Genomic DNA, 23,205 nt, shown 5'->3' with positions numbered 1-23,205 from the left:
TGCTGCTGAACACGACCCGACCGGCTGACGTGTAATCTGCACGTTGTCTTCTTTATTTATCTGTATTTATAATAAATCCAACCTATTGTCTTTTCCTTATTGACTTTCCAAGAGAGAGGTCCTTCGTGGATCATCTTCTTCTTGGTCAGATCCAGATTCTGCATGAAAAGAATGATCCAGTAGCGTGCAATGAAATATCCGATTATAACTGATTTGATGACAGACAGGAAACTTTTCTTTACACTCAGGGCATCGTGGATGATTTCTTTTCTTACCTTCAGCTCCAGGATCACGGGGTTTTCACTCTGTTTGAGAGACGAGAAGTCTAACCTTCGCTGGTACTCCTCTAGCCGCTGATGAGACACAACACAACTCATTCAACACCTTTAGCTTTCAGATAAATAGTAGAAGTGAAAAAAAACAACTTTTATCCCCAATTCTGCACCTGCTTGTTTTCAGCCTCTTTCACAGCCTGGTCGACGTGGTTGAGGATCTTTCTACAACACTCCCCAGCTTTCTTCACCTTTACCCTTTCCTCACCATCCTCTGCAGGGAGAAGAAAACCAGCAGTGGCTTGGTGAACGTGTCATATACATAAAAAGGAAAAATATATGTATGTCTATACATATACACAATATTTCTACCTGTGTATTTAGCAATATTTTCCAGCAGGAGAGGATACTTGGTGAATCTCTGCATTTCTACAGGAATGATGTCTTTCAGCTGCAGCCTGCGACACAGACGGTTGCTCTCAGCCTCCTGAAGAGGACGAGAACGAGGAGTAAGGAGGGTGGGAAACCAAAAACTATTTAACGGATAACATATAAAACAATAAACATGTCTAACATAAAGGTTTCCTTTTTTAAATAAATAAATCCTTAAAATATGCAAAATGAAACAGATATATAATATAATATAATATAATACAATATAAGATAATATAATATAAAAATAAATACTTGTTTTGACTGAAAAAATAAATAATATATTATAAAAAATACTTAAAAATATATCAAAATTAATAAATCAAATATCTAAACATATGCATATTTTAAAATTAACTAAATTAAAAATAAACTAAAATAAAACTAAATTAAAAAAGTTATATATATATTTATTATAAATTATTATATATATTTATTATATATTTATATATAAATTTGAAAAATACAACCCTCTCTCTTTTTGTGAGTGAATATCTCATTACACATAATTTATTTAGAATAAAAATCTATAATAAGTTTCCATGGTGACAGTCTCGTGCTGACCTGCACGAACTGGTTGAACCTCTGGCATTTCTTCCTCCTGGTCTTGATGAGCTCCAGTGCAGACGGCTGGTTGCTGCAGAAAGTTCCCACTGCTCTTTTTATCTTCTCCTCTTGCTCCCCGCTGAACTGAAATCGACGGCAACATGCTTGGAATTTAACTTAAAGAGGCCGATGAGAATGTGTTTAGTTGTGCAGCTAATCTGATGCAGACAAAGCCAGAAGGACGTCAGGATATATCATGTAGGAACCGTGAATGTTTGCATGTTTATAACAACACATCCAGCATGTCTGTGAAGGTTCTCAGTCATCCAGGTCATGGTATATCCAACAAAGGTTCAAAAAAGGCAACTGGACTTGTAGAGTTTTTTGAGAAGACGTTTCACCACTCATCCGAGTAGCTTCTTCAGTTCTGGGGGACTGGTGGGAAGTCTGGTTTAGAAAGTTTTTTCAGGAGGAGTTCCTATTTAAACCTCAGACTTCCCACCAGTCCCCCAGAACTGAAGAAGCTACTCGGATGAGTGGTGAAACGTCTTCTCAAAAAAACTCTACAAGTCCAGTTGCCTTTTTTGAACCTTTGTTGGATACATCCAGCAGGTGTTGAGGTATTTAATAAAGTCTGAAATTTTCAGATATCCTGCAGGACTGTAAATGTGGCGTGTGCAGAAACGTCTCCTTCGACAGCAGCGAGTCTTACCCACGCTAAGAGATCCTCTCCGATCTGCCCGATCACCGACGTCTCGCTCCTCTTCCTGATCGCTGTCATTTGCTCCGTTATAGAAACTGTGGAGCGCAACGAGAACAAACGATGAAATGCAACCGTTCAACAACCTCGACAGCTCTGGACCTTCTCTTCTATGATCGTGTGTTTTTAACGTTACCGTGCAGCTGGATGATGTCCTCCAGGTTGATGAAGATGTTTTTGATGTCTTCTGGTGGAAGGATGCCTTCTTTGTTAAGCCTCTGGTAGAAAACACAGTCCAGCACCTTCAGCTTCTGCAGGTGGGCGCGCTCGGTGTAGAACAGCTCTGCGGGGCGGACGCACGAACCCGTGTAAGGGGGCAAACCGAACCCATGTTTGATCACGTTTAGCGTCACGTGCCGTCGACTCACCGTTGATGACTTCCTGCCGGTTGATCTCTCGTGGCTTTAAGCTTTCCAGGACGCCTCGGCTCACCAGCCTCTGCCAGTTCAGGGGGTCTTCTTCGCACTCCGCCTCTCCTCCCTGGTCGTCTTCGCTCTGGATGTCGGCTGCACACAGCGCCTCCATCCTGGTGCTGAACCAAAACCATTATTAAAAACCTTTATTTACTAAAATTCATGCAACATTCTCTACCACAGTTTGCTAGTTTGAGATATAACTGAAACTGCAAACAAATGCTGATTTTTCAGCTTCTCAAATGTGTAAATTACGGCTTTTAATTTGACTCATGTCCTAATAAACTTAATAAACTGAAGGTTTAGACAGCTGCCGTTGGACAAAAGAAGCCGTGGGAAGACACCACATGTGGCCGATGGGTATTTTTTCACCACTTTCTGGCATTGTATAGACTCAGACGTGGAAAATAAGGAGCTAAACCAATAATGAACAAGTAATTAGAGCTGACGTTTCATAATTTCATGTATTTTATGGCCTTATTCATGGACATCACTAGTGGTAGTAGGTCATATATGCTTATTTGTGTGCAGCGTATAGCTTCAGTGCTTGTTTCTGCAGAAGGATCAAACTTCCTGGTCAAAACCCAGACACTTAAAATACCTGAAGGGTTCCTGATCTTCTTCCCGCTGCTCCAAGTTGGAGGGACTAAAATCGAACTGGGTGCCGGTTGTACTAGAAGCGCCGTCCGGGTGGTCGGTGGACTGCAGACCGCCAGACAGTCTGGGCAGGAAGCAGGACGGAGAGATATCTGTGGAGGAAAGGATGGAAAAAATTACGCAAGCACAGGTTTAACTGGAGTCACATCATAGTCGCCATGATGTCCAGTCGCCAAATAACTAGCTAAAACGAAACTTATCCAAATAATTGACACTAAAATGACAGAAACCATCCTTGAAAAATGTATTTGACGTGTATTTTAGTGTTTTAGTTTGGCCTAAGTCCCGCCCACTAACAAAGAGGGGGTGGAGCTTATGACCTATACTGCAGCCAGACACCAGGGGGAGCTCTACTTGCTTCAGCCGTCCATCTTTATACAGTCTATGCTCTTACTCTACATTGCTTTTAATACTGAGACACAGATATCACTGTTTAATTTCAATGTCATGGAATCTTCTTAAATATAAACTTTAGACTTACTGGAGTCTGACTCGTGTCCGCTGGCATCTGAGTACTGGCCCGTGGGAGAGCTGTGACTAGGGGAGGTGGCGGAAGGCAAAGACTGGGCGCTGGTGTCGGACCCCTCGCTGAGCTGATTTGCACGGACCCGTCCCGAGGCAGAAGAGTCGGAAGCCTCGGGGATGCCGCAGGCCGGCTGGGCGAGCTTTGGCGAGCGCTGCTTGTTCAGCTCCACCGCCTTAGCGACTGCACACACAAACAGACAGAAAATAAATGTCGTTCACATGTAAGAAAACACACAAGGGTTAAAGCGTAGTCCTCGCCTCACCTGATGTGGAGTCCACTCTGCTCAGGCGCGGCCCGAGGAGGTTGGGAAAGCGAGGCTTTTTCACCTTCTCCTCGCCCTCCTTCTCAGGCTTGATTCTTTTCTGCTTGTTGAGAATAAATTAAAAACGAAAACACAATTCTCCTGAAAAATATTCACCACCAGAAGACGTAGAATGAACATTGCGGTTCAAATGAAGAAGGGGCCGCACCTTCATCTTGGGAAGGAAATTGACGCGTGCTCGCTTCTGCTCGAGGCCGCGAGGCTCCTTCACTTTCACCCCAAGGTGCTTCATGTAGCTGAGAATCACATACTGCATTGTATGGCTGCAACGTGAGACACAAAGAAAATAGATGATTTTTTATGTTTTATATGGCATCGTCTATAAAACCACAGAGTACACGGTGCAGGTTTTGAGATACAAGAGAAAGTACAACATGCAAAACCAGAATTTTCTGTTTTTAACATCCTCCCGTCTCTGCACTCTGTCCTTCACCAGTCTATGAGCTACCTCCCACTCCCACAGAGTTTTAAGGCCGGCTCCGTGCATTCGGGCAACAGAACACTCCATCAAAACTATTCCAAGAAAGGTGTTGGCCAATGTTGCCAGATCAAGGAATGTGGTAGTTGCCGTCTCTGAGCCAACATTTCTTTGGCTGCAGTGGTCCAAGTACGTCAGCTAAAGTATGACATGCTTGTTCCCAGAATTCAGCCACCCCTGGTGGGGCATGCCCAGTAATGGACCCCAGGACACCTAATGAACATAGCTCACAATTGGGAGATGAAATGATTGTCATTGAATGCCACTTTCCAGGTGTAAGGTACATCCTTATGGACGAATCTGTAGATGATCCGGATTCTTAGATGTTCCACTTAGGTTTTTCCATATTTTGTCCCAGCAAATCTCATAATTTAGGGGCGGCACAGTGGCGTGGTGGTTAGCACTGATGCCTCACAGAAAGAAAGATCTGGGTTTGAATCCATCGGCCCGACTGGGGCCTCATTCTGTTTAGAGTTTGCATGTTCTCCCTGTGTCTGCGTGGGTTCTCTCCAGGTTCTCCAGCTTCCTCCCACCGTCCAAAGACATGCTGGTTAGGTTCATTGGTGATTCTAAATTGACCGTGCGAGTGTGGTTGTCTGTGTTAGACCTGTCCAGAGTGTACCCTGACAGCTGGGATATGCTCCAGCCTCCCCGTGACTCTCCAGAGGACAAGCTTCATTCGTTGCAGAAAGATCTCTAGGCCATGTAGCTTCCACCGGCGTCAGAAATTAGTTTGTGGGGTTTAGAAACCACTCCCCGTGTTGATCCCTTTGAGAGTAATAACTTATGAAGAGGATGTGTAATGAGCCCCATGGAACAGGAACACCATAAGCCCACGTAGCTGATCTCAACCGAAGGCAGAAGAAAAAGGATGCTCCTGGTAAATTCTATTCAGCCACACAGGTCTATTAAAACATGAACTCCCTTGTTTTCCCACAAATGAGACTGGGACAGGATATTGGAATATAGCAGGTCCTGTAGTCCTGTAGGAGTAGGACTGTAGGCCTGTGCAAATGACCAGAAATACATCTTGAAATTTGAGAGATGAAGGTTTAAACGAGGCCTCTTTCTTTTCCATGTGAACTTAAAAATCAGTTTGTGCAATTTCTCCCAGGCGTCAGTTTTTTTAATGATCGTAGCACTAACAGCCATATCAGTAAGCTCTACCATGCTCTTGCTATAAGAAGAACAAACTGCATCTTCTGAGGTCAACATTCAGACACTGAAAATACTCTTCTACCCACAATGATTTATAAATATCAGGATACTGAACAGAAACTAAAACACTTCTGCTGACAGCTGACTGATGATATAAAATTAACAAAAGAAAAACTCCCTCTTCTTACCACTTCTCCTCTTCTGAGGGCTGCGACGTCAACCTGCAACAGCACACACACACACACACAGTCACATGACAATTGATACAGACAATTAAAAATACACGTGTGGTTTTTGTGGTGATGTCTCACAGGATGTCCTCTATCTTGGAGAGGATGTGTTCAGCGCAGACGCATTCCTTGTCCAAGGCGGGCTCCGACTCCAGCTTTGACAGCTCGTCCTCGGCCAGCGTGAGGCCCATGCTGCGCTTCTGTCTGCACGCAAACACATCAACACGTGTTAACTCGTGATATCTTCAGATATTACCCTTGCAGCGGACACGATGGATTAGATAGCCGTTACCTGAAGTCTTCCAGGTTCTTGTGCAGGTCTGGTAAGAGTGTGTCCTGTAACGTCTGAGTGTACTGTTTACATAGCTCCTCTGGAATCAACTCCAGCGTCCACTTCTCTGACACACAAACCAATAAAAACATAGTAAACCCAAGAACATCTCAACACTGCGCCTCAACGTCACGGTACTGACTGAAGAACATTTTCTGTTTCTACGTGAGATCGAGTTTTGAACATGTTCTGTAATCCTTGTTTGGTTTTCCTTGTGTTTCCTGTTTTTATTTTTAAAGTTTCTTATGGCTTTGCTTTTTTTGTCTGTGTTTTCTCTGCATTGGTTACACACTGATCAGGCATAACATTATGACCACCTGTAGGTCTCCCTTGTGCATCCAAAACACTTGTGACTCATCAGAGATTGGATCATCCCACAGATGAATTTGGAGGCCAGGTCAACACCTTGTGCGGTTCTTCACGTTTTTTGAGTTGTTCCTAAAGTGTTTCTACATGTGTGTCCTGCTGGGGATGGCTGCTGCCATCAAGGAGTGTCATTGCTATGGGGTGGGGGTGCCTGGTCTGGTCTAGGTGGGTGCTACATGTCTAAGTAACATCCACACCAATGAATGCCAGGTCCAAAAAAAGTTTCCCAGCAGAACATTTAACTCTCACAAGATGGTCGATGTTATTTACTTCTCCTGTCATAATGTTGTGGCTGATCGGTGTAATCCTGCCTTTTTCCTTTATCCTTTGTCTGTTCGTTCACATGTTTTCTTTCCCTGGATATACCTGTTCACGTACTGTGTGTGTCCTTACCAAGTTCAGCCGCAACCGCTTCCGGCACTGGTACTTTAAGATTCTGGAAAAGACGAGCAGAAGTAGAATTATATAAACGAGTATAGAAGAAATACTTGGCCTAAGAGAATAGACACAAATGACTGAGGAAGGAAAAAAAAACAAACAAAAAACAAGAGGCTAACTTACTGCAGTTCGATCCATGAAGAGCGAATGAAACTCCATGAAGGAGCGTCGACTGTCTTTTTCTTTGGGGCTGGTTTGCTTGTACATCTCAGCGTAGAGATAACAAAGCTAACGGAGGGAAAACGACACCAGGAGCTTTGAATCATTTTGTTTAGTGCATTACAGCTAAACATATAATAATAATTATGCACATCTTATATTATGAGGAGGTAGCTTTTCTCAAAATTACCAATGGCATTCCTCAGGGTTCAATCCTTGGCCCACTTCCATTTATAATAAGTGTATATAGAAGTATAATAACCACTGCCTACATGTCTATAGCTTCATTGATAATGATGACATGGTTTTGAATGTTAAGGCATGTATTTACTGCAACTATTAGCACGCTAAACATACTCAGACTGAACCAATTATGGTTTTATGGCTACAAATATATGTTTAGATGATAATTTAACACATTGTTATATAGTAGAACTTTATGTTATGGCTACATACATATGTAACAGTGAAATAGTCTATATTTTCAACAAATTCATGAACGAACCAAAAGCAACAATGAATTTTCCCTATTGTTGAATTAAAAAACATTTAAGAAACATACGTTTTCCTTTATTATGTTAGCCAAGGCCCTTAGCATTGAGATTAGATGCAATGTATAATCAATAGAGCTGTCTATGGTCATAAATCTGCATCTAAGTCCTCAATATCTGATTGTGTAACCTTTTACTTATGTTTCTGTGTTTTACACATGTACCAGAGAGGCAGGGTCAAACTGCGACACCACATGATGGAGGAAAACTGCAAGGTGAGCCGGCCGACTCTTCAGCAAGTCGATGCTCTGGAAGCAGCTACAGTGTCCATTGATCTGGGGGGAGAAATCAATGACGATCATGCGGCGCACAGACTGCTTCTTGTCTTAGTTCATCCTGCCATTTGGAACATTTCTTTAGATACCTGCTCTTGCTGGTCGCCGAAGTCGTCGTCTTCTGCTCCGATAATCTGGGGGTTGGGGAGATGGCGAGGACCACTCACGGCGCAATGGATACTGGAGTCCTGAGTAAAGTTAAACAAAGAGTGTTACATGACAAAGCCTTGTATTCAGTCAGAATAACCTGACAAGCTTTAGATTGTTCATAGATTGTGCATCCTAAATAAATGAATGAATATGACAAATAAACCGCACATGCAGCATGCAAGATCGTAGCCCCTCCTGTCGATTCATACCCAGCAAGGCGCTATGTGTCGCTAGTTTCTTTCTGTTCTCACGACTCTTGTTTGGTGCAATATCACGGCAGCAATTTTGGATAAAAAAGGCGAAAGCTGACGATTAAGAGCACGTCAGTTGGATGAAGACATGTGCAGAGGTTCTCAGTTTGTCTCTTCTGCACAAATTCAGCACCTCCAGTCCCGGACTGCATCTTTTCTAATGTTAATGCATTTTGTACTCGCGTGAACTTCCAAGCAAATGCCCATTATTCACCTGCATCACCGCATCTGTTTAAAGCTTTTACTTTAAGTTTAATAATGACTTTATGGGGACATTTCAGAACCACAAAGAAGAACAGAAATCAGCCTAGGTTCTTGTTTTTATTCTGTTGTGGGGGCCACGTTGCTCCTGCAGTGGCGGGCCGTGCATTTTCCACCTGGGCCTTCAATGCCCTCCAACCTTATTCAAAACACCTCTTAATACGATCGTTATGGCGCCACTGCTATAGAAACCATCAACAACGTACAGATACATGATAAAACAGGACGTTGCATCGTAGACAGGCATCTCATATAGAGAGATGAATGACATTACTAAAGCAAGAAACTCACTGCAACAGTACCACATACATCAAATCCAGCAGAAACATCAATGTCGACCCAATAAAATGGCAAAAATATGCATAAAAGAAATTTAGAAAAGAACTTAAAGCGTTTAGAGTTCTCCTCAGAGCCTGTCAGCCTAGGGTAGCGCTCATAGTTGCTGACCTGAAAGTGCCGGGTACACCGTTTTCCCGGCTGGGTCAGGGTAGCTAGCTCCGGTATTGGGCGACCTTTTCTCACAATATCCAGCTTTTCCTTGAAAGTCCGCCGTGAAAATGTCATTCTGTAAAGATCTGGTGCCAAATTCATAGCCTCTCCTCCTTCCACCATCGTGGGTTCAACAAATGGCTATCAAAACGTAGCTCGCAACAGATGAACATGAACCGCTAAGAGTGGCATCCTCTGACCGTCAGGTCTGAGGATGCGAAAACACTGACGCTACCGTAGGCCACAGAGAAGGACTAAGAATACCAACTCGAAATGTGATTGGTTAAAGGAACAGCGTCATTACGGTATTTCAAGCTTCAGCCACCTGCAGTTTTAATTGTGAAGGCTCAGGCAGATTTATTTAACTCCGGCAACACATGATGGCTGAAATATTACTGGATAAAAGCTCTAATGCAGAGTTACACTAACAGAACACAACAGCTGAGAGACAGACAAGACAGACAAGAAGTTTAGGCCAGCAGAGAAGGCTTTGCTGGCCCTGACGGCCCGCCATTGCGTCCTTGTGAGGCCATTTTTCTGGGACCACCATTTTTTTTGAGGGTTAAAATCTGTTAAGTCTTGGTTTTAGAGTAAATTAAATTAACTTTGGGCTTTACGTCCACGTAAATTCCTTTCAAAGACAGAAACATCAAATCTGTGTGTGCGTCTCTTACAGCTCCAGGTGTGTCCTCGGTGTCCAGCGGCGTGCAGGTGTTCAGGCCGTCTCTGCGGCTAATGTCCGGGCTCTGACAGGGCGTTTCTCGTTTGCCAGGACTCTCTGAGAGCGGGCTGCTGTGCAACTAACACACACACACACACACACACAAAAAAAACACAACACTTAAACCAAATTGATTGTTTAGTCTGTTGCTGAATACTGGGAAATCCCCCAGAGATTGCAAAGCAGGACCATTTCATCCCTATTTTTAGAAGCTGTGATAAAATGTGTTATTACAGAGTCTGAGTAGGCGGCGTTTTCAGAGAGGCTTTGTGTTGCATTTAATGGGGGTACAGCTACAACACATTGTTAACGACAATCTCTAGTCTGCAGCGGGAAACCGTGATATGGGCCACAAACAACAAACATGTCTACATCACGAAGCAGTTTAAAATCATCGACTAATCTCTTTTTTATTTCTTGCATTTGACACTTTTTGAATGTGGTCATGGATGGAAAGAGTTGGTGTGAAAGTAGCTCTGAGCTTTGTCCTGTTACTTAACAACCAGCCTCGATGATAGAAGGGAGCAGTATAAAAATTGCTGACGGGGTCATATGAGTTTAACAAGCACTTCCTTGGTTTCACTTCTCAGGGCCTGTTCTAAGGGAATGCCTAAAGTTCCTACCTGTGTCTGTAAAAAGAAGCCTTCTTCATAGGCCTGTCACGATAACAAATTTTGCTGGACGATATATTGTCCTACAGTTTATTGCCGATAAACAATATTATTGTCAACATTATTTTGAGACCATTTTTTCACTGATGTAATGATAATATGGCATAATAATGCAAGTACGCCCTGTCAAAAGCATATAAAGTTTTATTTCTCATGAGTATTTAACATTGTAATTGGAATGTTAAGAACTTTTAAATATCCTAAATAAATAAAACAAACGTAATGTAGTGAACTACACTCTCTGGATGTGTATTTGGATGGTTGTGTTGCAGGTGTTAATGGGCTCACCATGTTCATTTGGTTTAAATCCGAAATGTTCCAACACTGGTGCTGTGGCATCCTTCTTTGAAACTATCCCTTTTATTCTTACAAATTTCTACTCGCGTTACCTTACTCTCTACTCCTACCGAGGCTCACCTGCTGCACTCTTTGTATGTTAGCGGCCCCGCCTCCCCTGACTGAGACAAAGACTGGATGACTGACAGGAGGGTTCACTCCATTCATTATCTATGGAATCAACTCGTTCCAGGTGCTGAGACCGATGCACAGAGTGAACCCTCTTGTCATCCAGCCTGTTTGGTAGAGAGAGACGAGGAAAACAAATGCGCATGCACATGGCAATATTTCGAGGCTGGCAAAATTATCGTTTTCATTTATCATGTGATTAATTGATTTATTGATTATCTTGACAGGCCTACCTTCTTCTTTGTATCCTTAAATTTCTGCTGCTGCTAAAATAGCTAAATCTTTGTCTTCTTCATCCTACTATAAGTAGGGGTGGGACTCGATTAAAAAAGCTAATTAATTAGAGGCTTTGTAATGGATTAATCACGATTAATCGCATTTTAATCGCACAACAATATTTGCAGCGGTACAGCGAGGCATCAGTTCGAATCCAGTGTCTGCGTGGGTTCTCTCCAGGTACTCCTACTTCCTCCCACCGTCCAAAGACATGCTGGTTAGGTTAATTGGTGATTCTAAATTGGTCGTAGGTGTGAATGTGAGTGTGAATGGTTGTCTGTCTCTCTGTGTTAGCCCTGGGATAGACTGGGATAGGCTCCAGCAGACCCCGCGACCCTTCACAGGAACAAGTGGTTATAGAAGATGAATGAATGAATGAACAATATTTGCCCCAAAAAGCAACATTTTTTTTAATTTTAATGGATTTTAGTGGACGACTGAATCAAATTATAGACACAGACATGAATAATGTAAACTCAAGCTCTTTTAACGTCTAACGCATTAATTGCATTTCAGTTCAAAACAGTAGAAAAAGAAAGAAAATATTCCTGGCCAAAACTGAACAAACCTAAAGTTAAAGTGCCATTTTAAGCACTTTAAGTACTTTTTCAGAATGATATTGACTTTAAATGGTAAACAACCAACACGTCTTGTCCGTACTCGGACCAAGACTGCTAGCGCTAACAGCTCCAGCGGTTTCTGTACTCACTGCAACATGCTTTGCATTTAGATGGCACCGTAGGGTTAAAGTACTTCGGTGGTATGCAAACTCTTTTTTTATTGCACAATTTGCACAAAACTCTGCTTTCATCAAGGCTTCCATCAGGTAGATTTTTTAAATAAAATTTGCCTTTCATCAGTTCTACCAACGTGCTTTCATCCGATTCCTCCATTTTGGTAGCCGTTAACCGAGCTCTGACGTGTGCATCAGTGTAATCGGTGTACCAGGAAATCGTGCACTGACAAACGTTCCGTGTTGCGATTAAACTGCAATTAAATACGATAATTTGGCTGCAGTATAGGTCATAAGCTCCACCCCCTCCATGTTAGCGGATGGGACTTGGGCCAAACTAAAATACTAAAATATGTTCTGGATAAGTTTTGTTTTAGCTGGCTCTACTCTCGGGCCGTACTGCGTCACTTTGGCCAATGCAAGGAAGTGAGGAAGCATTGTCCATATTTATATACAGTCTATGGTCCTGTCATCATTGTACTCACAGAGCTGTTACTGATCGAGGTCCCGTTGTCACACTGTGAGGGCGAGGTCTGTTCCCTCAGAGGAGACGCACTGTCTCCTTCCTCGGCTTCGCCATTTCTACATCCTGAGGCTCCATCCTGAAACACACATAAATAAAACTTTTAAAAAGGTCCCGTAGACTAAAGAGGGGGGGCAGTGTCCTGTGTTAATGTGAAGAGAGCATCTGTTTCTTACATGCAGCCTTTGCATGAAACCTAATAATAAATTCTTGTTTTGTATTCATCTGCACGCTCCTTCCACCTGTTAGTAGGAGCTAAATGTCGCAAATATTTCTTTCAATGAGTTACCGCTGAGAAATAATACTTTCTTACCCCGTCACTCATAGAGGTGGTGCTCTGGTCCTGGAGGCTGCAGGGCGAGGCGCCGCATTCCTCCCCACCTGACGAGAGAGAAGAGGAGGGCACGCCGACATCTCCCCCTTCCTCCTTCTCCTGCTTGTCCTCTTCCAGGGCGATCTGAGGAAGCCCCGGAGGCCTCCCCAGTACTGTCAGAGCTACATAGGAACCCGCTGCCAGAGAGGAGTCATGGGAAAGGAATGAAGGGAGGGAGGGAGGGAGGGAGGAGAATGCAAAAACCATCACAACCAGATCAGAGAATCTGTCAGAAACCATTAAAGGGACAATCAGTAAGCCTTGCAAAACAGTATCATGATATAGCCTAAGTGTTGTTTTGTGTGAACATCCAGGTGCACATGTGGAAAATCCTTAATTTCTACGTTAGTATTTATATTCCATGCAGCATGGGTGGACATATTTGCTTGATTGACAGGTGATCCGACCTATAGCCAACGTCATGTATTGCAGGTTTTGGTTTAAAAACGGCAGGCTGCATGATTAAACTAAACAAACTGGCATAACTGAAGACGTGAATACAAGTGCATACTTACATTTGATTAACTTAACAACCTCTATGTGGTTTGAATGCGTAACCAAGGTCCCGTTAACCTGTGAGAAGGTGAGAAGAACTTAATACGTTTGTGAAAATAAGGCTGAAAGTACTCAGATGCTAATATGGCCCTTAACTCCTGCAACATCTGTTAGTTGTAGATGTTTTTGTGTGTGATGCCATAACAAGTCTGCCTGACAGATCACTCTGATTGAGTGTCCAGTAGGACGAAGTATGATGAAAACGGCAAATGTAGACCTAGGACGTCAGCAGTGGGATTTAACAAAAGTAGTTTTGAAGCTCTGTGTGGGTGTCTGTGGCCGTGGCCATCTTGGCAGAGCCTGACTTAAAGGGGAACTACTGTACTGTAACTAAAACACGATCGTTTACTCACCCATATAACTTTTGTGGAATTTATAGTCGTTCGGGAGATAATTAGATCAGCGTATATCCATATAGTGGGAGTGACTGGGGCACCGAAACACAGCCTCTAAATAACGCATTATCTGCCATGAAACTCGCTGCTATTCCCCGTTGAGTCCGGAGTTACCTGTTATCATCATGGTTCGCCCACAACCTCAGAATCGGAAAAATATTCAGTCATGTTGCAAGAAACTAGCAGTTGCAAATTACAGGTAAACAAGCCGACCGTCGCGGGTGCGCGGCGCTCAGAGATGACATCATCCAAGTCTGTAGATTGAACTACAGACCCCGGATGATGATAACAGGTAACTCCGGACTCAACAGGGAATAGCACTAGCGTATCATAACAAAATATTGGTGAAATGAACGAGTTTCGTGGCAGATAATGCGTTATTTAGAGGCTGCATTTCGGTGCCCCATTCACTCCCATTATATGGATATACGCAGATCAAAATATCTCCCCAACAACTACAAATTACACAAAAGTTATATGAGTGAGTAAACGATCGTATTTTATGCCAGAAATGAGGTCCAGGTTGTAAAATACAGTAGTTCCCCTTTAACTAACTCCCGGTGGAGCTGCAGCAGGCCCACAGCAAACTGTTGGGGCATCCACCTGTCACTCAAAGTGGTCAACAATCTTTTAGCCTTGACATAATTAAAACAGACGAGGTAAATAACCACGGATATCAGCGAACACGATGAGAAGATAAGCGCTGCTCTGACACGCACAGAAGAGCTGGAGTCGTGGAGTTACGAAGCAAACGGCGCACTACAGGACATAATGCGAGAACAGAAAATGATAATGGACAAACTAGACAATTTAGAATCGCGGTCCCGTCGAAATAATTTAAGGGTGTATGGCATACATGAGGAAGAAGAGTCCAAACACGACTCGGTCGCACAGTTCATGGATAAATGGCTCCGTGAGGAATTTTCCATAAACTCGGACCTGCAGATTCAGCGTGCTCACCGAGCCTTGGCTCCAAAACCAAAAACGGGCCAAGCACCCAGATCGATCATCATTAACTTCCAGCAGTTTACAGTAAAGGAGATGATATTGAAAAAAGCATGGGAGAAGAAAACGATCACCTTCGGAGGAAACAGAATCTACTTTGATCACGATTACTCAGAAAGGACACTGCAACAACGCAAAGCGTATTCTAACGTCAAAAAGATCCTGAAGAAAGAAGGCATCCGCTTTCAGACACCTCTCAACAGGATGCGCATCCACTGGTCCAGCGGGGTGAAAACCTATGGCAGTGCAGACGAGGCGACCAGAGACCTGCGGGAGAGAGGATACGACGTGGAAAACACGGGGCCCAGCACCGGAGGATCCGCAATCGTTAAGAGGCTACAATCAGCTGGAACCGCGACATGGACACAGACCGGGAGCGGACGCAGCGGGGAGGCCGGCAGACGCGCGCGTGAAAGACTGCATGACTTTCATCTGAGGGGAAATAACACCGGCTAAGTATTTGTTTCACTGTTAACCAGAGTTAAAACAAATATGAAAAGTTTTTTGCTCACCAAGGTTGAAGGAGGTTTAAAATACAGCAGTATACAGTTAGCTATGATGGGTTATAGATAAATGGACTGTTGGCTTCAGGACTGATACGCAGCTGCGAGGACTGGTATGAGAATATTAATCCTGTTTGGATTGAATCTCATTACTGGGTGGGGGCCCTTTCTTTGTGAGAGGCTTTCCCCCTCAAAACAACAAGAGTGTCAGCAGAAGTTCAGGGTTGTTGACATCTCTTTGTGGAGGTCACTTTTTTTTGTATATAGTTCGAATAAGCACTGAACAGTTTTCGAAAGTGCTACTCGTTCATGTATGTTTAACTGAAAGCCTGTGGATGAATATTTACGAAGTTAAGACAACTAAGATAGTTTATGGACACCAAACAGGGAGAACTTAAAGTTCTTTCTTTAAATGTCAACGGCTTAGGAAACCCAGTCAAAAGAGCTAAAATAATGACCAAACTTAAAAAAGAAAAAACACAGATACATTTTCTACAAGAAACTCATCTATCAAAAGCAGAACATGAGAAACTAAAGAAATTTGGATTCAAAAATACTTACTATAGTTCACACCCCAGTGGTCGGAAAAGAGGAGTAGCGATATTGATGTCTAAAGCAACCAATTTTGAGTGCCAAAAGGAAATAAAAGACAAAGAGGGAACTTATATTATAGTAAAAGGGATGATGGGCCAAACAATGATAACGCTGGTCAACATTTACGCCCCACCTGAGAGTAATAAGGAATTTTTCAAATCTTTGTTTGACACCATTGCATTAGAATCAGAGGGCATTTGTATATGTGGGGGTGATCTTAATGTGGTGATGGATTATGATAAGGATACATCTAGTTTTAAGAGAAATAAGAAACCGATTACAAAACTGGTCAGAAATGCATGGGAGGAGATGGGATTTTTTGATGTGTGGAGAGATCTACATCCACTGCAGAGAGATTTTAGTCATTACTCAAAAACACACTCGGTGTATTCCAGAATTGACTATTTTTTCATGCAGCAAGAAAATAGAGATAAAATTAAAGATTGTTGGATTGGAGTAGCAGATGTGTCTGACCATAATGCCATCTATCTTAAGATTCACTTGAAATGTAGACAGAGAGATACAATATGGAGATTGAATGTGGGGATATTAAATAATGAATCAGTAGTTGAACAAATTAGGGCGGATATACGAACTTACCTGGATGAAAACAATAATGGCGAAACAGACCCTGCTATATTATGGGACGCTTTAAAAGCTGTGATACGTGGAAAATTGATTGCAATTACAAGTAATATCAAAAGAGAAAGGATAAAACGGTATAAAATGTATATAACAGAATTGAGACAACTGGAACAGAAGCATAAGGGAAGAGAAAAAGTTGAACCAAAGCACAAACAACGAATGAACGAAGTGAGAAAGGAAATTAATAACTTACTTCAATATGAGACAGAAACAAAAGCAAGATATTTAAAACAAAACTACTATGAATCAGGTTCCAAAGCAATGAAATTGTTAGCAAGACGCTTACGGAAACAACAGACAGAAACCACAGTTAATAAAATACACGACCCAAAAACTAACCAGCCTGAATGTAAACCAAAAGAAATTGAAAACATTTTTAGAAATTATTACAAAGAGCTATATTCCGAGCCATCGACTTTAGACCAGAATGAAATAAGAACCTTCCTTGACTCTCTGGACCTGCCCTCGATAGGCACTAAACAAAATGAACAGATTACAGCTAAGATAACAACAGATGAAATCCGGAAGGCTATACAAAAATTAAAATCAAGCAAGGCACCTGGTAGTGATGGATTTCCTTCTGAGTGGTATAAGAAATTTAGCGAAGAACTAACACCACTGCTCCACACTACGTTTAATTGGACTATGACTTATGATAGAATACCCCCCTCGTGGACTGAAGCAATCATTACAGTACTCCCCAAACCCTCTAAAGACAGGGAGTATTGTCAAAATTATAGACCGATTTCAGTTCTAAATGTAGATTATAAATTGTACACCTCAATTCTATCAAATAGACTCCAATCATTTGTACCAGACTTAATAGATGAGGATCAAAGTGGGTTTGTTAGGGATAGACAAACGCAAGATAATATTAGAAGAACAATGCATATTATACATAAAATACATAAAGACAACATACAAGCGGCTTTGATCAGCTTAGATGCGGAAAAAGCTTTCGATAGAGTTAATTGGGAATTCTTATATTTAACTTTGGCAAAATTTGGATTTAACTCAAAGTCAGTTCAGTGCATCAGGTCTATCTATAACAAGCCTACAGCTAGGGTAAAAGTCAATGGCTCTCTGTCAGAAAGATTTGTCTTGGAGAGAGGAACCAGACAGGGCTGCTGTCTTAGTCCCACGCTGTTTGCCTTATATATTGAGCCATTGGCCCAGATGATCAGACAGAATGGTTCAATAGAAGGCATAGAAATCAATAAACAAGAACATGTAATAAGTTTGTTTGCGGATGACATTATGATATATTTAAAAAATCCAGCAAACTCATTCAAACAGCTTACACAACTTCTTGACAGATTTGGTATTTATTCTGGCTATAAAGTAAATATACCTAAAACTCAAATTCTCATGCTCAACTGCTCACCAAACCAAGAACTTAAGGAATCGCAGATAAATTGGGAAGCAAAACTAATCAAATACTTGGGAATTAATATAACCAAAGATCTCTCTAAAATATATAGCAGTAACTATGAACACATTGACAAAAACATAAGGAGAGATATTGATAGATGGAACACTTACCCGTTAGGATTAACTGACAGGGTAAATGTGGTAAAAATGAACATTCTACCACGTCTGCTATATTTGTTTCTATCCTTACCTGTTGATATATTGAAAGACCAGTTTTTTAAATGGGATAAGTGCATTTCGAGATTTGTATGGGGAGGTAAACGGCCCAGAATACGATATGCCACATTGCAATTATCTAAAGACAAAGGGGGATTGGCACTCCCAAACCTAAAAGAATATTTTCGTGCTGCACAACTGCGACAGCTAATCTACTGGTGTGATGTGGGATACATATCTCGATGGAAAGACATTGAAATGTCTGCATTAAAATACCCAATTCAAACAAGTATTGGAGAAACAGAGACTCCCAATTATATAAAAGATGAAGAGAATTTCAACCCAGTGATATCCTTTACTTTAAATATATGGTATGCTACAGTGAAACAATTAAAAATAGGAAAGGAAATTGGACTATTAAAGTGGATTGCATTTGATGAAAAATTTGTGCCTAGAAAACATGATGCTAGATTCAATCAATGGATAGAAAAAGGAATTACAGCTATATGCACAACTGTTAAAAAAGGAGAAATTAAAAGCTTTCAAGAACTAAAGAATACACATGATCTAACGAATCAGGACTTATTCAGATATTTACAAATGAGGGACTATTATAATAAAAGTATCAAAACAACTGAAGACAAAATACACCCCATAATAATAATACTTGTAAAAGGTTACAGTCAAGCTATTCCAAAGGCGGTGGCGGTTTTGTATAGATGTTTAATGGATTCTAAAACAGACTCAACATTATATATTAGAGCCAGATGGGAAAGGGAGTTAGGTGTAGGGATTCCAGAGGGGATATGGTTGGATATGTGGAAAATGCACCAAACTACAACACAGTCTTTGAAATGGAGGGAGTTTAGCTGGAAGAATGTGATTCGATACTTCATTACGCCTAAAATTAAAAGTAAGCTGACAAATGCACAGCAACCATGTTGGAGATTATGTAACCATGTGGATGCGGACCACACACACATCTTTTGGAAATGCATCAAAATACAACCTTTCTGGGAGAATGTTCATTTGGTTATTTGTGATGTTCTGGGGTATGTGATTCCCAAATCTTGTTTAGTTCTATACCTTGGTCATTTGGAGGGCATGGTACATGCGGGTGATCAATACTTAACCAGAATTCTTTTGGTTGCTGGGAAGAAGACCATCACTAAGAACTGGCTTAAGCCTGACACTCCAAGTCACAAACAGTGGACGTCCATTATAGAGGATATACTACAGATGGAACACCTTACATATAAACTGAGATTGAAAGAGGATGTTTTTCTAAAACGGAGTGAAAAATGGTTGTCATACAAGGGAAAACATAATTAACCGGTTTGGTTTAACATTAACGTAATTCACACAGGCTCTGTTTCTTTGCTTTTCTTTTCTTTTTCTTTACATATTTAATGTTGTATTGTTTAAATCGAAAAATAAATAAAGATTGTCAAAAAAAAAAAAAAACAGACGAGGTAATACCCACTTACATCTAACTGCTTGTTAGTTTTTAGTGTTTTACAGGAACATTTGTGGCTCCATCTGCACCTGGCTGTTGTTTTTGGATGAGTATCAACCACAACTTTAATGAGCAGGTCAGGAATCAGTAGTGTTGGATCAATACCCAGCACTGGAAGCTATACTGAAACCTAAATGTAGGTATTTGGAGATAATCGGTCCAAAAAGCTGTGTCACAAAAACTAATCCGTTTCATTCTTTAACTCGCTTTCTGGCTCAGAGATGTTCATTTTCTGATCCTAGAAAATAAAAATGAGGCAAACCTTAATGATCCTATCTCCTGTCTGGACACCAGCTCGCATCGCAGCTCCATCTGTGTTTGAAAAGAGAGCAGAGACTCAGAGATGTTGCTTCTACTAAGTGTGTTGTTGTTGTTTTTTTTGGTTTTGGTGAGTATGTGTGTGGGAGTCTTACCTTCTTTGACCAGCTGCACAAACACGGGGTTGTCTCCACTTACTGTCAGCCCAAAGCCATTTTCATCTCTCTGGATTATCACACAGCGCTGGACCAGGCCTGTCATTTGCCAACACACACACACATGAAAACACATTTCATTAGATTACACACTACTAATGGCAGAAACACAACCTAAACCAAACTGTAGATGATCCAAGGTACAGTTCTCAAGTAGCTGTTAATATTTGATATGTTTGCTTTAAAACTACAAGTGAAAATTATGAACAAAACCACAGAATATTAGTCTGCTTTTGTGTTTTGGGAAAAGTCTCCACACAGGAAATGACAAATCAAGATACAGAAACAGCAGCCTTCTATCTTAAGTAAGTAGTAGGCTCAACCTTTAGAGATACTTTTGTCTATTTGAGCTCCTTTATATATAAAAAAAAAAAAATCAATGAAAAGTCTTAAAACTTCAAGACAATCACGTGTTAAAGTCACAACATGCAAATATGGCAATGACATTATATGTAGATGACACTCTTTTGTACGTAACAACAGCTAGACGTCAGAAAACACACACCGCTCTGAAGCCAAAGGTGCAGAATCAAAATAACTGCTGACCGGGACTAATACATGCTGAGGTAACATGTTTTTGCTTGTCTACTAGGAAAGGGTCCAACGTCCAGCTACAGAGGACACTCATTCCCAGATGAATCCGACCATTTGCAGACCATTGGCACAACAGATATTTTAGCAGAAAAGCCTAAATGTAATTAATAAGAGAGATTGCTAAACAAGGAACTATGGATTCAGTCATAATGAGCAAATACACCATGTATTATTCTACATTCAGTTGACCTGTAAACACATTTTACAATGTTGAGGTGGTTTTGGGCTTCCAACAGCTGGGAGGAGAACCTGGAGTAGAGCCAGAATCTGATGGAGGATTAATTATCCTGACTGGACGGGGAACACTGGAATACACTGTGAGGAACTAGAATGCAGAACTAGCTAGAGGGACATAGATGGATGGATGGATGGATGGATGGATGGATGGATGGATGGATGGATGAATAGATAGATGGATGGATGGATGGATGGAGCTACAGATGGATGGATGAATAGATAGATGGATGAATAGATAGATGGATGATAGATGGATGGATGGATGGATGGATGGATGGATGGATGGATGGATGGTGTCTATGGTATCTCTATTGTATCTCTATTGTATCTCTATGGTATCTCTATGGTGTCTCTATGGTGTCTCTATGGTAGCTCTATTTTATCTGTGTGGTATCTCTGTGGTATTTATGTGGTATCTCTATGTATCTCTATGGTATCTCTATTGTATCTCTATTGTATCTCTGTGGTATCTCTATGGTGTCTTTATGGTAGTTCTATTGTATCTGTGGTGTCTCTATGGTAGCTCTATGGTACCTCTGTGGTATCTCTGTGGTGTCTCTGTGGTATCTCTGTGGTATCTCTGTGGTATCTCTGTGGTAGCTCTATGGTAGCTCTATTGTATCTCTATGGTATCTCTGTGGTATCTCTGTGGTATCTCTGTGGTGTCTCTATGGTAGCTCTATTGTATCTCTATGGTATTTCTATGGTAGCTCTATGGTACCTCTATTGTATCTCTATTGTATCTCTGTGGTATCTCTGTTGTATCTCTGTGGTAGCTCTATTGTATCTCTATGGTATTTCTATGGTAGCTCTATGGTATCTCTATGGTATCTCTATGGTATCTCTGTGGTATCTCTGTGGTATCTCTGTGGTATCTCTATGGTGTCTCTATGGTAGCTCTATTGTATCTCTATGGTATTTCTATGCTATCTCTATGTACCTGTCCTACATCAGTAATGAAGCCTAGTTTAACCTGTTTATATCCATAAGCTTAGCCTCTGTTCTGTTAACCACCAATAAATGAAGCTGTGGAAATCTGAGCAGATACTGAATAATAATGTTACCTGAAGAACACAAAACCACCATGTGCCCGAAGCACGGCTACTATGACCCATTTTAATCAAACCAAATCCTCCAGACCCTCTAAAATACCCTCCTAATATTCCTACAGACTTACTCCACCTATCTGCACGGGACATCTGGAACATCAAAAAACTTCTTCCTGCAGCCACTGAGGAAGTTCTGTAATCTGCCTGTCCCGTGTTTTCCCCCTTTACTTCTCTCACTTCAAAGAATTATGTGAGTGGATAATTGGTTGTCTTCTGGCCTCCATGAGGAGCCCCAACACTCCAGGGTGAACAAAAGTGCAGGAAGGATTAATGTCAACCCTGCAACCCAGGAAACCACCTCAACCACTTGTTCCTGAGCACAGACTACATACACAAAACATGTTCCCTGCTCGCTCCGTCACCAGCTCCTGAGGTAAAGGCTTTGGGGTGATTTTCAAAGAGTTTAAAGCAAATGTAAAAGATAACACTCGGACAGAAAGCAAGAATGACCAGGGCTAAAAACTATAACAGAGTAAATCATAATTTTACCAAGCATAAGTTGAAACAGTGCTCCAAAACAAAAAGAAAAGAGAGAAACTGTTCACACTATTGCACCAAAATTCACAAAACAATGATTAATCAAAACTAATGACTGCTTTTAAATTTACTCCCAACTCAAGTGTCTCAACATGGTTCTTTCAGACTTTGCAACGCCCGTTATTCTGCTTTTCACACTGGCTTTCCAAAGAGGAACATTCTGTAGGAAATTATAGAAACACACTGAAACAAAAAATATTTTTAAAGTGAGAAGTAAAAAGGCGGAGACATATACCTGCGTCTCTTACCTGTTGGGTCAAACTCATGTTTGAGGGAGATGGGGGATTTCTCATTCTTTGGTTTCTTGTCTGCGGGGTCCTTGTTGAGAATGCTCGGGGTCCTACGGAGACATTTAGCCACGTTAAGTGAAACGAAACCTTCAAGATTAAACACTAAAGATGCAAACGCTGATTTTTGATGATGCTATAAACTGCTAGCCTGGACAGATACTTCCCCCTGACCCAATTTTTTTTTTGTTTTGTAGACAAAAGTTGGTCTGGAGTCTCTCCCGTTTGGGAACTGATTATGCTCCTGCCATCAAGGAGTGTCATTGCTATGGGGTGGGGGTGCCTGGTCTGGTCTAGGTGGGTGCTACATGTCTAAGTAACATCCACACCAATGAATGCCA

At 41.5% G+C, this 23,205-nt stretch overlaps 1 protein-coding gene across 1 annotated transcript in view; it reads right to left on the bottom strand.

Annotated features, from left to right (window-relative positions):
* The window catches only part of LOC311502828 (rho guanine nucleotide exchange factor 12-like), a 41,743-nt gene that overhangs the window by 6,845 nt on the left and 11,693 nt on the right, over window positions 1-23,205 (bottom strand). The window contains exons 2-27 of the mRNA XM_084565232.1: window positions 22,826-22,917; window positions 20,041-20,139; window positions 19,890-19,939; window positions 13,343-13,400; window positions 12,768-12,964; window positions 12,417-12,533; window positions 9,740-9,865; window positions 8,004-8,102; window positions 7,804-7,914; window positions 7,053-7,157; window positions 6,885-6,927; window positions 6,087-6,192; window positions 5,876-5,998; window positions 5,753-5,785; window positions 4,077-4,191; window positions 3,869-3,968; window positions 3,562-3,786; window positions 3,025-3,172; window positions 2,379-2,542; window positions 2,147-2,293; window positions 1,963-2,048; window positions 1,269-1,394; window positions 645-759; window positions 446-546; window positions 276-353; window positions 83-158 (exon numbers count right to left, since the gene is read on the bottom strand). Of these exons, the coding sequence (XP_084421358.1) occupies window positions 83-158; window positions 276-353; window positions 446-546; window positions 645-759; window positions 1,269-1,394; window positions 1,963-2,048; window positions 2,147-2,293; window positions 2,379-2,542; window positions 3,025-3,172; window positions 3,562-3,786; window positions 3,869-3,968; window positions 4,077-4,191; window positions 5,753-5,785; window positions 5,876-5,998; window positions 6,087-6,192; window positions 6,885-6,927; window positions 7,053-7,157; window positions 7,804-7,914; window positions 8,004-8,102; window positions 9,740-9,865; window positions 12,417-12,533; window positions 12,768-12,964; window positions 13,343-13,400; window positions 19,890-19,939; window positions 20,041-20,139; window positions 22,826-22,917 (2,840 nt within the window). The remainder of the gene's footprint in view (window positions 1-82; window positions 159-275; window positions 354-445; window positions 547-644; window positions 760-1,268; window positions 1,395-1,962; window positions 2,049-2,146; window positions 2,294-2,378; window positions 2,543-3,024; window positions 3,173-3,561; window positions 3,787-3,868; window positions 3,969-4,076; window positions 4,192-5,752; window positions 5,786-5,875; window positions 5,999-6,086; window positions 6,193-6,884; window positions 6,928-7,052; window positions 7,158-7,803; window positions 7,915-8,003; window positions 8,103-9,739; window positions 9,866-12,416; window positions 12,534-12,767; window positions 12,965-13,342; window positions 13,401-19,889; window positions 19,940-20,040; window positions 20,140-22,825; window positions 22,918-23,205) is intronic.

This window comes from Chelon labrosus (genome assembly GCF_963514085.1).
Source record: "Chelon labrosus genome assembly, chromosome: 17".
Lineage (NCBI taxonomy): Eukaryota > Metazoa > Chordata > Actinopteri > Mugiliformes > Mugilidae > Chelon > Chelon labrosus.
The sequence above is the reverse complement of the archived record's forward strand: the minus strand, read 5'-3'. Positions and strand labels throughout refer to the sequence as shown.